The sequence below is a fragment of the Rhipicephalus microplus genome, chromosome 4 (assembly GCF_043290135.1).
Source record: "Rhipicephalus microplus isolate Deutch F79 chromosome 4, USDA_Rmic, whole genome shotgun sequence".
In the NCBI taxonomy this organism is placed as follows: domain Eukaryota; kingdom Metazoa; phylum Arthropoda; class Arachnida; order Ixodida; family Ixodidae; genus Rhipicephalus; species Rhipicephalus microplus.
Window position 1 is genome coordinate 40498187 of NC_134703.1, and position 16064 is coordinate 40514250.

A 16064-nucleotide genomic window follows, 5' to 3' on the forward strand; every position below is an offset into this window, starting at 1 on the left:
CTGGGCCTGACCGTTACTGAGCCTCACATTGATTTGTTGGTTCAAGGCAAGAAACTTCAATTGCAAGACAGAGAACAAATTTTTCATATACCATTGATTTTGAATTTTTTGCATGTGAAGGTAGCGTTAGCCAAATGAAAAATGCATGAAAGCTGTGGGGGCGAGAGGGGGGATCCCTGGGACTAACATGCTCGAGAACCCCTCGGCTAGAAGAAAGAGCCCCTGAATGAAAACATCTAATGTAAATTGCTCCTATCCTCTCTTGCGCTTTCCTTTGACACCCGGTGCTGCGATTGGCCAAATGCCATCACATGCCCATTGCATGCTTTTTCTTTTCTTTGTCTTTCTTCTCCTAGGGCTCGACCTTCAAAGTGGTGCCCAACATTATGAGCAATACGATTAGCATAGAAAAATAACAAAATGAAAATAAAACTCACTCTGAATAGTCCGGCTTCTTCTTCTTTAACATCAGTACTATTTTTGCAATCTGCAGTTCCGTCTGAAGCAAAAAAAACAATACATTGCATTAATGGCATTCTTGAATTTCATACACGACACACAAGAAGAGAACAGCTTCAGTTTTTTAGGCATTAAAATTTAGAGGCAAAAAAAAAAAACTTGAACGAATATAGTGGGCAACTGCAGTGTTAGTCTCGGTAAGACTTTTAGGATTGAAAGAGCACTGAAAGCCTGAACAGAAAAAGAGAAGAGTCTTTACAGAAAAATGTTCTGCAAGTGCCAAACTTTGTGCTGAAGCTACCATGCGTAATACACAGAACATGTCACAGGCATTTTGGTGATGATGCTGCTATAAGCAAAAAGAATGAGATTCTCCCGGCTTCTTTCCAACAAGACAAACAATTGTGGTGAATGACATTTCCCTCAAAACACCAATGTCTAAACATGCCGGGCCATGCTTTGCCCTGCGGTGAGATTTGGGAAGCCAGCAGAAACCCAGACAGCAAATTTTCACACGAACGTGAAAGCATGCAGATTTTTCGATTTCACAAAACTTTTTGCTTTATCTTTTGTGATGGTCATTAGAGGCATTAGTGCATCTGCCTTCTGCACTTCTTGAACCATTCTACATAAACAGACGACGACCGTTCGTGGGACCCCTCAAAAAAGTCAACTTCATGATTCTGCATTTAGGTCATCTCCGATTATAGGTCCACTCCCGAACTTTGGAAAGCCATTTTATGAAAAAAAGAAAAAAAAAAAAACGACTTATAATCTTCAACATATGGTAGTAGTTGCTAATAATGTAGATAGCATAAATTACTACATTTCTTGGCTTATTAGTAACGTAGCATATGTTTAACCCAAAGTAGTGGTGCCATAGTGGATCAATTTCAGACAACGACTTTGTGAGGGCCAAGTAAGTAGATATGTCACAAGAAGTTTCCATGCCTTCTTTAGGGGAGTTGTAGACAGTTTACAAGTGCAGAGTTGCAATGATAACTCCGCACAGCTCAAAGTAAGCTCGTCGAGAGAGAAAAAAAGTGCCTATAGCTTGGCATGAGCCAAAGTGAAAAATGAACAAGTTTTCAGATTTCCCTCAGACGTGAAACAGCACGAAGGTAGGCCCGCCCTCTCGCTAGCCCATCAAAAGCATGGCAGATGACCTTGCTCTTGGTCGGGGATCCTCCACGGCTGGACCACATGGACTCGACATCCGAGGAAGCGCAAGCCTGCTCCATGCGCCAGTAGAGGTCGTAGAACTCCGGCACCTGAGGCCGCTCTGCTGAAAGAAATTTTAGAGAACAGCTACAACATCAAATTTTCCAGCGTTCAGTCTGCCTTGTATGTCAGATGTACATGTTTGACAGCAACTATTCAGGCACATTTGGAGAGTTTGTGATTAGTCATCACAATAACATTAGTCCAGTCTACTAAACTAGATGCACATGAACATGTATGTATGGAGCGTTTTGCAAAGCAAATATTAATCCCCGGTTCGTGCCACTTTTGTCGCGCAAATGAGTGGAATCCTCGGCACAAATTGAACGCCATTCTTGTTATGCCTACAGATCTTTTCACAGGAGACGAAAAAAAAAAAATATTGCTATGTTGGGCAAAGCCAGACAACGCTGCCTCGGCAGTGTGAGTTTTGTGGAGTCGCGCCTACAAAGCGCAGCCTAGAGAGGACTATGGTGGCACCCCGGGGGCAACTTGTGAAAAAGGTTTATACAAAAGCAAAATCCGACAGAACCAACGCTCAATGAAGAAGTCCAGCTCATATTCCTATACGTGCAACAGGAAGCTTTAAAGAGCATTAGGCCTAACGAGTCGCTACAACTGCATACTAAAGTATGCCCGAAAAGCAGCCACGAGGACACAGTTCTTTGAAATGGCCCTACCCCGCTCCCTGCACGAAGCAGCTCAGCGCAAAGTCCCAGCCCTATGTTGAGCCACAACACGAGAAAGCCTGGAACCCCCTCTTGTAGAGCTAAGGGACAGACCCTATTTACAGCAGTTGAGCGAATAGCAAAAATGTCGGTGCAAGGCAAATTGAAATATTAAATTTGAGTGCAAATCAACATATTTTATGAATAGCTGTCGAATATTTTTCAAATGCTTCTAGGTTAACAAAGCGCTGGCGGGGTGGTGTTTCATAGTTGTGTTATCAAGAATAAGGCAATGCAGAGGCCGAATCGCACTTATGTACACAATTCTGTGCAACCAAAGTGTTTCCAACAACATTTTACAAGTGAAAGGCAACGATGTTATTTCCTCAGCCTATCCTCCTCTTGAAACTTTCGTGGAAGCCCAAATTATCTGGCGAACAAGGGAATGCTCTCTTCAAAATCAGAGTTTCTCATGCCTTATAGACGTTATTGTATAAAAACATAAGAAGTTTGGATCCTGAAAGTCATCGTCCAACTTTTTTCAGATTTTCCACACAAGAACCTTTCGGCCATGGAATCTGCGACGTTACACCAACATCCACAGATTGCATGCATACCACCCCACAGCATACAGAGACATATGCCCGTGGTATGGAAGCACACCGGTGCTCTACCGCATCAAGTGGGAATGTACGGCACACACCGAAGAACAGGAAGGGGACAACAGCAGAGAGATGTGGGAGGCAATGCTGTCCAGCCCGGCCCTTGAGGACCAGCGGAGGCTGGTCAGGAGGGCTGAAAGGATGGCGAGAGCCAGCGGTGCCTTGGAATAGAGGCCCGACCATGCGGCGTTGCCCCGTTTTAGTGGCAACGAAGTCTTTTTCGAAATAAAGTTTTGTTATTCTGGCCCAAAACTACATTAATCAAAGCCCACACTTCGAACACACAGGTTCAATGCAGCGCTTTTGTGAAATGATCCGCTTACAGTCATAACCGAGCCCTGAAAATTGCTTTGCCACAATACCAAAGTGTAGTGCGGTGAAGTATATAAAAATATGAAGAGGCCATTGTAATGGCACAGTGTATCTCAAATATCTTAATATTAAGTTGATACATTTGCAATTAAAGCAGAATCTAAAAGGCAGCTTTGCCACCGTGCGAAAGTGCGATGGGCTTAAGCATATAAAATAATCTGAAAGGGCCACCGCCAATCTGACGTTGATTGTATTAGAGAAGTTCGAGTAGTTTGAATAGTAAAATTACAGTGCGAATTGAATCCAATAGCAAACACTACCATAATCACTCAAATCTAACGCCCACCTTTTTTCCGGTTAAGCGAGTTCCTAAATCGCATGCGGCTTAGAATCGAGTACAAAAAAAAACAACGTCATTCTATTGCCATTGGCATTTCCAAAATGGTCGCCCCCTACGTGCGTCGGCATAGCGCGTCGGCCATTTCTGCCTATGTGTTTCCCATGTGCGACACTTCATACGTGCGCTGAGGAGTTCGTCACCTTGTAGTGCATTAGCATCGACGGCATGGAAAGGCCGACTCCAAAAACTCGAGTGCACCTCGATGTCGCTTTTAAAAGAAAAGTCATTGCGTGTGCAGGAACGGACGGAAATCGGGCCGAATCGCGGTCATTCGGAGTTCCTGAAACGTGCGTGCTGGACTGGCGGAAACAAAAGAGGAAAATTGTCGACAGCAAAGCTTCACGCAAAGGCTTCAGTGGACCACAGCAGGGTTGGTTTCCGCAAATTGAAGAGGTGCTCGGCGAGTATGTGCTTGAGCAGCGAGCGGAACAGCGGCCTGTAACGCCAGAACTGCTCCAAGTGCGGGCTATGCAATTAGCCTTAGAAAAAGGTCTAATGCGGAGCCAGTTTAAGAAGAGCAGGTGCTGGCTAACAAGCTTAATGAAGAGGAAAGGCTTTTCCCTCCAAAGGTGAACGGGCATACGCGAAAAGTTTTGCGGAGGAGTACGATGAACAGCTTCACAGTTTTCACAAACAACGGCTACCTGCTTGGGCAAATCAGGAATGGCGATCAGACGCCTCTTTACTTCGACATGCCTGGCACCACACCCATCGAGAAGAAGGGGGCGAAGCAAGTTCGCGTGCCGACATCGGTCCATGGTAAAACTACAGTGACGGCAATGCTCTGTTACACGTCAGATGGGCACAAGCTTCCCCCCGTACCTCATATTTAAATGGAAGACGCTGCCGAAAGGAGTCGTTTCTTCGAGTGGTGTGATCGTGCGGGCCGGCGAGAAAAATGGGTGCGCGTTGCAATTGATGTCTTACCTTTTTTTTTTTTTTCGTCGTAAAAATCGGGTGCGCGTTACAATCGAGGGCGCGGTAGAATCGAGTAAATACGGTATATTAGAAAAATATTCGAAAGTTTGCATATTCGCGCACCCCTACTATTTACATAAAAACTGGCCACCCACAAAGATATCCGACACCCTCAATTCAAGCTTGCCTATGCACTACGGGCTATGTACCTTGATCTCTAAGACTACAATTATGCAACTCTCCATAGAGATGTGCAACTCAAAACCAGAGGGCTCAACCTGCTAACAAGTATAGAAACCATTGCCGAACTATAGTGGTGTAGCCATTATTTTTTCTTTTTTTGTGGTGTGTGTGTGCACGTGCACATTTGCATATGTTCTCAGGAGGACTTTCGGCCCCTGAAATGACACTCACCTGGCCTCTTGACCTTGTGGTCAACTGAGGGTGCCTGCTTGGGCCTCGGCTCAATGGAAAGTGCGTGTAGCTCCTCTTCGAGCTCTATGCAAGCGGGTGGAGATCTCCGAGGGAGCATAGGGGCTGGTTGTTGCTGTGGCCGGTCTTGCTCTCTTTCGTCTTCGGCCTGGCCAATCTCGGGGGCTGCTTCCTCGGGCTCCTCATTTTCTTTTGCCTCTTCCTCCTCTTTGCCCACCTGCACCTTTTCCTCAGAGCTGCTGCTGCTCCTTGACTTCTGGTACACCTGCACAAGAGCACAACTCATCAATGACTGATGTGCTGCATTTGACGACGTGGTAGGAAAGACAACATATCAAAACACTCGAGAGGTTCCAAATGCGACAACGAAAGACTAGGTACAATGAGGCTATAGCGAGCAGGCAGTAAGAAAAGTGCAAGCACAGCACTGACAACTTGAACACTCTTGACCTTAAGGAGACCTGCAACAGTTTTCCAAGTAGCCATGGAATGGATTCACCAGAGGAGCTTATAGCCTCATGAATTCACCGCCACAAATATTTTAGGATCTGTCCAGTATAAGCGAAGTTACAAGGATTTGTCGCACCCTGCAAATTAATTCTCTCTTCTGTCGTCCCGACGAAAGTGTAGAAAGCTAAGCAGGGAGGGATAGCACGGGGGAAGAAAACACTTCAAGCAAGCCTCGCGACCTTGAGCACCTTATTGTTCCTCAAATGCACGACCTTCCAGTGTGATCGTACACACAGAGGTAAACAAGTCGCAGCCTCCTGTAGCTGTCTCAGTAACAACCAAGCTGCCATGCTTAAGTCAGCCAATGTCAGACAATTGACCTGCGAATGATTTTTGAGCCTGTAGCATCATCTGTCGAGAGAAAAAGCGATTTCTCGCTGACTGAGAACAAATGGTCAGTTCCAGGCCGCGTGCTGCACTGTAGTATTTGGCTCGTGTGTTCTTGGGAGTCGTGATTGCCCATCGGCAGCCTTTATTGCAAAAAAAGTATAAATGTACAATTTTGCTATTTCAACAACAGTCCATGAGATGTTTTTAGTTAACTCTATTTCAACAAATACATCTGACCCTGAAATGAGCAAACACCTCATAATTCAAACATAGCTAGCCATCTAACACGCATTTAAAACCAATGGTGACAGCAACCCGCCGCTCAAAAAGCTTCAGCGTTGTGTCTATGGGGTGCTTAGACCTAGATGTATTGGAAGAACCATTGTAGTCAGTCCTATCGGACTCAGACACACGTTCGAATAATTTGGGAAAGGCTAATTTCAGGATTGAAATAAAAGTTTTGTCTCATGTGTAACAGGCAAGATTTCCTACCAAGGTCAAACTGACCTGGGGTGCTATCGCAGAGCAATGCCTTCAATTCCTTTTATGCTTTACGCTCCTGATCAATGGCCCCATTGATAAGCAGACGGTGAGCAAGAGTAAAAGCATAACACAAGGGGCGAATTGCTAATGCTTTATCACAAAAGCATCATTTCACCAAGCTCCACACTCTTCAAATTTCTTAAGAGTTTCCCTTGACATCTTACACTGTTAAGAAGATTCATTCGTGCACACTCAAGGATGAAGAAACAGCCACTAACCTCATGCTGCATTGTTGGCCCAAGTGACTCGTTCTGCAGCGTCTCATATCTGAGATGAAGCTTCTGCATATTACGGCTGCAACAAAAAGTTCCAAAACACATCAACACACACTTCTAGGAATTCACAATCTGCTAATGCTAACAAAAAAATGTCATGAAATAGAATCACACATTCCCTTTCTTCCCGCAGCATCGAGCAAACTAAATATTTTTGTTTTCGCAAGAGCATGCTCAGGTGGCATCCAGCCTGTTTAATATAAAAACACCAGGCCTGTGCGGAAGGTGCAGCAGTTACAGTGAAAGCTAGAATGGCAGCCTGTCAGAGCGCCTTCTAAATACTCATTGGGTAACTGCTGCAAGCACACAAGCTTGATACACCACTACAGCATTAATAATAAAAATTTTATGCTAGTAGGCCAGCATTCCCTATGCTATTTTTCGTCATTCTCAGAAGCGTGGTATCCGCAAAACATTTGCCAGAAATTTTGTGCCAATTGTTCATGCAGCAGCTGACGACGATGAGGAATTATGCCTGCAGTGGGTGTGCGCCACAGTTAATAGTAGAACAAGAAGCAGCTTTTGTAATGGGTTGGAGCATTGGACGGCCACCTTGTTACGCTACTCGCGTTGTGCAACGACTGGTTGTTCTTTCCCTGTTTTAAAACACTTTAAAGTCGTATTACCACGTTGCTTTGCCGACATCAAGCCTGCCTAAGGCAAGTTTACCCACAAGTCACTAACACCGGCGTAGCTCAGTGGTAGACTACTGGGCTGGCACCCAGCAGACCCGGGTTCGACTCCCACTGTGTCATTGGTACTAGGGTTTTCTTATTTCCTGCAACAAAGGTTATGGACACCGGCGGAGGCGGCGCTGCGAGAGACCCAAGTTGTGATCTAACAGCTTTCACTGTAATACGCTGTTGCAAGACAATACGCTGTTGCAAGACAATAGTATGCAATAAACAACATTTGCTCGACAGTTAGTAAAATGATTGATATCACAACTCTACTTTGCAACTGCTGCGATTTTTGGCGGTGAATGAATGTTTCATGCATGTCATTGTCTTGCAGCAGGGTATATATCGGGCAGACTGGATGCTGCCTGAATAAGCGCTTGAGAAAGCACTACAACGCGTACCAGGTTTGCACTTGTCTGCCCATTGCTGAATGTGTGTTTGCGCACCAGAATTTCCACACACACCTGTTTCGTACGCCCATCATGGCACGAATAATAGAGACATTGCTGACGCTCCTTTTTACATTCGAAGCAGATCTTCGACTCGTGCGTAACACCGTATGTATGTGCATCCTTATGAACGCGCAGCAACGCGTGCCCCTCGTCACAGGTGTTGGCACGGTGCCAAGTACCGTATAAACCAAAATATAAGTCGATATTTCCAATAAAAGAACGAGCTAAAGTTGACCTCGTCTGATTTACAGGGGTGTCTAGCTGCCAGTGCGCTACTGTCTGGCAACATGTGGCTTGCACGTGCATGAGAAGCCGGACACGGCTATATCAGCATCCAACTCTAATAAGTTGTTTTTTTCCTTCTCTCTTGTCTGTTTTTTTTCGTTCGTGATTTCCCTCTGCTTGACATTGGGTTTCACTTATAGTATATTTTTTTTGTTCACTAAATATGAGTAGCGGTACGAAAAGGCAGTACTCAGCTGCGTTAAAACTAGAGGTTGTTGAGTTTGCAGAAACAAATCAGAATATGGCTGCTCAGCGCCACTCTGGTGTATCAGAAAAAAGCCTGCGCTATTGGAGGGTGCAGAAAGGTAAGCTGCAGATGTGCGATCCTCGGAAAATGTAATTTGGTGGGCGAAGTGCGGTTCATCCACAGCTGGAGGATAGGCTAGGGAATTTTGTGTGGGAAGTTCACCCATGCTCGCGGCCAAAGACCGTGGATACCATTCGCAAGAAAGCTGTGTAACTCGCTCGAGAAGCTGGGCTCACTAGAGAAGAGTTTCGTGCACCAAACCCTTGGGTGCCTCGATGCATGAGACACAAAGAATTTTCTTTCCAGTGGCGCACATCCATCTGTCAGAAGTTTCCAGACGAGTTCAAGGACAAGCTTATAAACTACATGATGGGGCAGATTGACAGTGCTTATGAGACCCCCGTGTGGTTTGACATGCTTTCATCAACCATGATCCTGCAGTGTGGCGCCAAGGATATGAAGCTGTTGTCCACTGGCAACGAGCACTCGCGCTTCACCGTCATGCCGGAATGCATGGCAGACGGTAGAAAGCTTCCGCTCTTCATCATTTTCAAACGCAAGACAATGTTGAAGAAAGTGTTCCCAACCGGTGTTGTCGTTCGCGTTAACGGGGATACATGGACGAGGCCATGATGCTCGAATGAATAAGGTGCACTGCTCCGTCTTTGCAGCATGCTGGTGATAGATGCGTTTTGTGGTTATTATGATGTCCACCCTCCAACTGCTCGAGGTTGTGTTAAACGAGCCGTTCAAGGAACGAGTGCGGCTGGAGTACCAAAAGTGGATGTCCAGCGACAGACAACCCAAAGACACCGACAGGCTGCCTACAGAGGCCTCCGCTTGAGACTGTTTGTGGCTGGGTGCTTTCCGTCTGGTGTTCCTTGCCAGATTCCATGGTGGGAAATGCTTTTCAGAAATTTTCCGACAGCAACTCGCTGTACGGCACGGAAGACAACGCACTGTGGGAGGCGGCCAGCTACAAACTCTCGTCTTCAGAATACAGTGTTGCTTCGTCTGATGAATAGGAACAGTTGTGATAGTGGTTGAGGGAAGCGCAGACGATCGGGGGTGCGGTGCGCCCAATTTGCAATTAAACCTTGTTTGGCCTTCACATCTTAAACCTTCGCATTAAACCTTCGCATCTTATTAGGGTTACCTTCGGGGAGATAGTCGTAATTTTTTTTTTATAGAACACCGATGTTTGAGTCATTTCGCACCCTATAGCGCTTTTAGATTGCATGGTTGCATTTCTGGACAGCAGCTGATTTCAAATGACTCTTACTCGTGTAACCCTCTTTCCTCTCGTGTTTTATTATATATATATATTTCTTCTACGAATAAACCAGAGTTTCAGTCTGCGCTTGTTTGTGAGCCATTTTACTTTGTTTGCACTGCCAAGTTGTCATAATGAACCTACACCAATCATGTCTATAAATTTTTCTGAACTGCATGTGTTAATTTCAGACCCCCCCCCCTCCCCTTTCACTACCAGCAGAGGACTCATAACTATCACTAGTCCACAAGAGGTCTCCAAAACATCCATCTCTAAGAACCACTGCTTTATACGATGCCTTGGAGCATTATAGGCAAATTAAAACATAATTTTAGACTATGTAAAACAAATTTTCTGGAGGGTGCGGATGAAATTTAAGAGCTGAATCGGGCCAGATCTGACACGAGGGTAACAAATGCAAGCAAAATGAGTTTTTCATAGAAAGACGGGAAAAAGAACACCACTGGTTGGACTTGCAGGGGATGATGCAAGATAACATGGCTTCAGAGATGAGGGGGCAAACAAACACCTGCGGCATGCCTCAACCTGTATTTTGTAGTACCTACAAAAATCAGGTGCAAGTTGGCTGGCGCAATATGTACTCTTCACAGAAAGAATTCGTCTAAAAAACTTTCCTGCGCCAGAACTACCATAAACAGAACTGAATAAATTAGCATTCAGGGCTTTTCCAAATACTGTAGAATCTCTACGATACAAATTCGAAGGGAGCCTGCAAAATATTCGTATCACCCAGAATTCGTATGAACCAAGAAGTTAAAGTTGATAATGAAGATGAACAATAACTTTATTGGCAACTACTTCTTACTGAAATAAAGTCCACGAATGTTCTTGTGAACTTCCTCGCCTTCACTGTCTCTCAATAATGTGCTGCGGTTCCCTCACTCACGCTGCTGGCACAGCGTGTTCACACTTGACATCAAAGAGAGCGAAAGCGGCCAGGCTCACTAGAAATTCACTTGCTTTGCCGCTTAAGACAATTAATCTTGCCGCAAAGTCGACCAAAAGAAAAAATCAGTCCTGGAGATTTCGCACTGGAGAATTCAAGCGAAAACGCCACAGCAGCCGGAAAACCATATAGGCCTAAGTCGAAAATGCTCAAATTTGTTCTGCCCCTCGTACATGCCACCATCGCTGCTTGAGAATTCATTCCATTTGGCCCATTTTCTGAGCATTAAAGTTCGTACAGTTCTAGTTATGCATGGAAAGCATTGAAAAGAAACAGTTTACACCTTTACAAACGTGGTTTCGAAAGATACGCGAGCAGAAACGAAACAAGCGGACGCAGTGGCGGTGACGAATTCAGCTGGCAGTGCAAAAGTGAGACACGTTGGGGCATGCCGATTCGCTGCTGCTGCTCCTTCTTTTTCGGTGTTCTCAGCGATCGCAATCAAAACAAGGCTCTGAATGAATGTGTCTTTGTCAAGGCCATAAGCTTTGACGTGCAGCACAGGTAGTTCGCAATAGCCCAGACGCGATCCACCGCCGACGCCTTTGCCGCGATGTTTAATTTGTGGCTGGTTGTTTACATCACTTGGTTTGGGAGCTATAGCAGCTGGTGTAGCCAACGATGTGACACAAAAAGGCAATCTGCTATTGCGTGGCCGGAAAACTGGTCTCAAAACTGTGTTTTATATAGTGCAGTGGCAGATCCAGAAGGGGCTATAGGGGCAATCGCACCCCCCATAGCCTGTCAACACCCCCTCCCCATCTCTTCAGTGCTTGCCATCCACCTGCTATCACCAGTTAAAACAAATGAGTGGGACCAGACTGTGAGCACACATTAACAGTATGTATGCCATTACAGGGATTTTGTGCTAGTAAAAACAAAAAGTAACGACCCCCCCCCCCCCCCCCTTTGCGGTGTTAATTCAAGCGACTACCACCGCTGAAATGGGTGGCTGGATCCACCCCTGATATAATATAGTCCTATCCAAAGCAACCTTAAAATTCATATCACGAAATTTGCGTCAACCGTAATCGAATCATTTGAGATTCAACGACACGTTCAACCCAAACAAACTGGAATTGTGCTTCCATTGCGAAGTCCAACTGCGGTGTTACAGCGATTACTGAGCTCGGCCGTGGGTTAGATTCAGACAATAGAGGTTGTAGTAAAAAACAAAAACAACAAGGAAAGAGCAAAAGAAGCGGGAAGGAGCGCTATTCTGTTTCGTCCTCATCATTTTCGTGCTTTTTATTTTCACTATGCATTTGTACCCACTTGCCAATGGCAACAATAGCGGTTGCATTTCAACGAAGGCCAAATACTAGACGCCCTGGTACCAAGCTCTAAATGCATGTTAAAGAATCCCAGATGATTGATATTTCCGGAGCCTCCCACTACCTGAACCTCATAATTGAACTGCTGCGCCTTGTTTCAGCCCTGGCCAAGACCCCAAAAACTTACACGTGCTCTTCCTGGATACATGCCAGCCTCTCCTGGAGTTCAAAAATTTTGGTGTCTCGTTTTCTCAGCTGTAGCTCCAGCTCAGTAATCTGCAAATCAAGAAAATGCAGCTTTAACCATGACAGGAACGTTGCCGTAACAGGAGACTCAAGGGCAAGCTACATGTTTAATCATCTTTTTGCTTAGTTTCAAGGCTGAAATGGCAGGAGCACATGTTGCTGCTTCTCAAGCGACTTCCAGTCACTTCAATTATCATTCTGCGAACCGAAGCAGAAAGGTTGTATTTTCAAGTTGTACTGGATAAGAAAAACTTTCCCCTTTCAGGTAAAAGGAAGGTACTTAAAGTCAATGACTAATTCATAATGTGTGTAGCTAGGAATAAATATTTGGCCAGTCACAGGAAAAAAAGATGTAAAAATCAGTTATTCACTGAAGTTTTTGTTCCTTGCAATTGCTACTACGTTACAAAACTCAGGAGGCACCCAGGACCTGTGTTTGCAAATAGCGCAAGGGTCTATAACCTCACTTCTGAACCTGCTGCAGCTTGCGTACTACACTAATTCACACGGCTCCATGGAAAAAAAATGGATGTCATTCCCATCCTAAAACGCACACACTAATTCTCTAGCACCGGTACAAAATGTATATTTTTTAAATAATCTAAAAGTCTGTTCACTCACATCATTTCCACGGAACTTACTCTTACAGCCTGCTTAAGAAACCCCTTTAAGACATGTTTGGCAGAAACAACTGCCGGCATTGCCGAAGCCATAAACTATTGCAGAACGAATCGAGGCCGAATTACAAAAACTGCACATCAGATACAGTTCCACAACTTACAAGGAACATCGACAAACCTACACTCCCGTAATTCCCAACATCCAATGAAGTCTAAACTAATTCTGTGAAGAGTGCTTTTCCAAAAGTAACCTTGAAAAAAAAAATGGATTAATAGAAGACTACACTTTTAATGTTCAGTTCTCTAAAAGACCCTGCATCCATTCCAGCCCGCAATCTGTGCAATACTCTTGCCAGCCCAAGCCACCCACCTGGTCAAGCTCTGATCCTTCAGTCTGCGACTCAGCGTTGTGTGTTGGCTGTACCGCCTGTGTGCCTAGTGACTGGCGATGCGGCGGCAAGGGCGTTTGGGTACTGTCATCTTTGCAGCCAGGTTTCTTTCCCTTCTCGTCTTCCTCCTCATCCTCTCCTTCAATGGCAGACAGGTACGAAGTGCTGCAGGGCGAGCTGGTACGCACACTCTGGGCACCACTGTCGCTATCCACCGGGGAGTCACTCTGGTACCCAGCAGCATTCTGCGAAGCAGATGATCAAGCGTTTACTGCTGCTCCTGTTGCACAAGTGTTCAACTGATGGGACATTTATTAAGATTATTAATGACAACCATACCAGTATGTTCGTTGCACCTATTTAAGAAAAATATACAAGCACCACCTCCTGAACTGTGCACGACTGCCATTCATTTGTGCGAGTCATGCCAGGTGTTTCCAGCAACCATACATACTTTTTCCTTTCTAATGCAAGTACTAAGCACATTAATAATGAAGTTTCCCCAAGCACTAATGTCAGAATATGTGCCAACGTTAGCTAGCAATTTGAAGTTTTCCAACTGGAAACCAGCGACACAACTATGCAACTAAAGGTCCAGTAGACGAATACCGTAAAATTGAGAGCCGCCCCTTCAGCGAATAAAAAATTACCGGGCAAAGTCGAGAAGATCATTTTTCCGGAACGACCAATATCTCAAGACGGCAGTAGCAAAATTTTGTTGCAAGAAAAAACAGTGCATGTGGACTTCAAAAAGTCTTCTCGTTAGTGGCACAGTGGGTTACCATGATGGCATGAACACAATGGCAATGTGGAAGCATGGCAGGGAAGCATGTCAGATAGGCCAACGTAACAGCTATAAGAAACAAACACTGGTCTTGGAAGCTAAAACTGCCTATTTCATCATGGTGCCACCCTGGTACACAGACATCAAGGGTCACACCTTTGCTTGCAGGACCCTGTAAATTGTCAAGTTCAGTGATGTGGGGGTGCTGATACCATTTGCAAAGTTGTTTGTGCCGCGTGGCACATGTGTCTCGCACAGAAGCCGTTTTTCGGGGGTGACAACCACCAGACTATAGATGGCATTGTGTTCGCGTTGAGTACCACAGTTTGTAGAGTGGTATAGCACCGGTGGTGACCACTGGTGGAAGGCAGGCCTTGGTGGCGGGCAAGATTTGAGCGAGTCTCTTCGGCGCGTGGCGGCTGCCGCGAACGGTTATCTTTAGCCCGGGTCCTCTGCACGTGGCACCGCGGGCCTGCGCGCCGGGGGGCCCCCGTGGTAAGTTAAGCGTTGGCGACGCCGCCTGGGGTGTGTTTGTCGTGTTATGTAACGATGTCCTAGCGTGTTCATTACTGATGTATCGATTCGGCGGACGATATTGTCGTGTAAACTAGCTAAATAAATGTATGTTTGGTTTGTACCAATCGTGTCTGCTGTGTCCGTTCACTCCAAGAGCGTGGCGAGGCGCTCGCCTCGTCGAGACCCCACAGTGAGCACCTTTATACACCCAGTTTGGTGAGCAACCTTTATGCAGGACTAATTTCAATGACTAATTTCAGGTACAGGTGCTTTTCATGGGTGCGTTGTATGAACGGGGTGCTGAGTTAGGGGCGGGCTTTCATAGAAAAGAGTGTAAACTTGGAATTGGCGATTTTGGAGGTGGTGATTGCCCCAAATTTCCCTTTATGATTGTCTTGATCATTTACTAGCAGAAGAGCCTACTCATGTAAAGGAACCTCATTGAAGAATAAGGATAGAGTAGGTGCATATATGGTAGGCATCTTTAATTCTTGAATGGCAACTTGCCACTGTCACTGAACACCACTAAAGAAAAGTTTGCAATGTATTCTGATATTTCTAACATGTGGAACGAAAATGTGGAAAATCGGGAGCCCTTCCCCAATAGGGGAAAAGGGGGTAAGAGGCCTAGCATGGGTATACTTGGCATACTTTTTTATCGGTAAAGGCCTCCACCTAAACGCCGTTTTTTTGCCGAATTAGCATGGAGTCTCATGGTGTAGAATGGGCCAACGAAAATACGATCACACGATCATAGAAACATGGGTAAGAAAGTGTTTACTTGAAGTCCATATACTCTTTAAATTTGCACTACCTGTTATCGACTGTACACTTTGTCCAGAGGATCACTTTAGACCGTCAACATGAAATATTTTAATTGAAAATGAGTTTTGCGGAATCCCGCAAGGTGACAGAAGGGTTAAAGGGCCCCTAAACCACCGGTCAAAATGTGGTGGGCAAGTTATGCATGGGTCTACAGCGAACATTTCGCCACGAGAATTTTTTGAAACTGCGCCATAACGCACATTTGATGATTCAAACCCGGCAATCACTCCTTTTGGTTTTTTCCTTCACCACGCTCTACTGGTCACCTCTCCCAAAGCCACTTTGCCCTCCTTGTCCCTCCCAGGCTCGAGAGGCATACATCATCGCTGACGTGCTGTTCGAAACACCGTCCTATTTCTGCTGGCACGACTATGCCAACTCCGTGCTTGTTCGCTAACCGCTGTTGTCTTGCTGGCCCGTGCTTTTGCACACACACATTGAAAGGATTGCCAACATGATAACTCTGTATGGCGACATGCAGTGCTATAGCACGTCAGCGCAAAATTAGACGCCGTTTTTTCAGCAACGCGACTAACAACAAACGAAGAGTGCTGGCAGGTGTGTGCAGACTAACCAGAATACGTAGGTATGCGCATGACCAATCGCAGCATGACTTTTTTATTTTATTATTTACAAGACACTGCAGACATGAAGCCCAAGCAGGAATGGTACAGGCAGTAAGGCAATCAAGCCAAGCATCACACAGCATACAGTAATACAATCATCACACACATACAACAATAATGCAACCAAGCTTATCATAACAGCAATGAATT

The 16064-nt window shown here is 45.4% G+C and overlaps 1 protein-coding gene across 2 annotated transcripts in view; it reads right to left on the reverse strand.

Moving 5' to 3' along the window:
• The window catches only part of LOC142761776 (uncharacterized), a 50181-nt gene that overhangs the window by 16230 nt on the left and 17887 nt on the right, over positions 1 to 16064 (reverse strand). For both annotated transcript variants that reach the window (XM_075892607.1, XM_075892606.1), the window contains 6 exons: positions 13145 to 13408; positions 12096 to 12184; positions 6674 to 6749; positions 5055 to 5337; positions 1626 to 1744; positions 438 to 499 (listed from right to left, as the gene is read on the reverse strand). In XM_075892607.1, coding sequence (XP_075748722.1) covers positions 438 to 499; positions 1626 to 1744; positions 5055 to 5337; positions 6674 to 6749; positions 12096 to 12184; positions 13145 to 13408 — 893 coding nt within the window. The remainder of the gene's footprint in view (positions 1 to 437; positions 500 to 1625; positions 1745 to 5054; positions 5338 to 6673; positions 6750 to 12095; positions 12185 to 13144; positions 13409 to 16064) is intronic.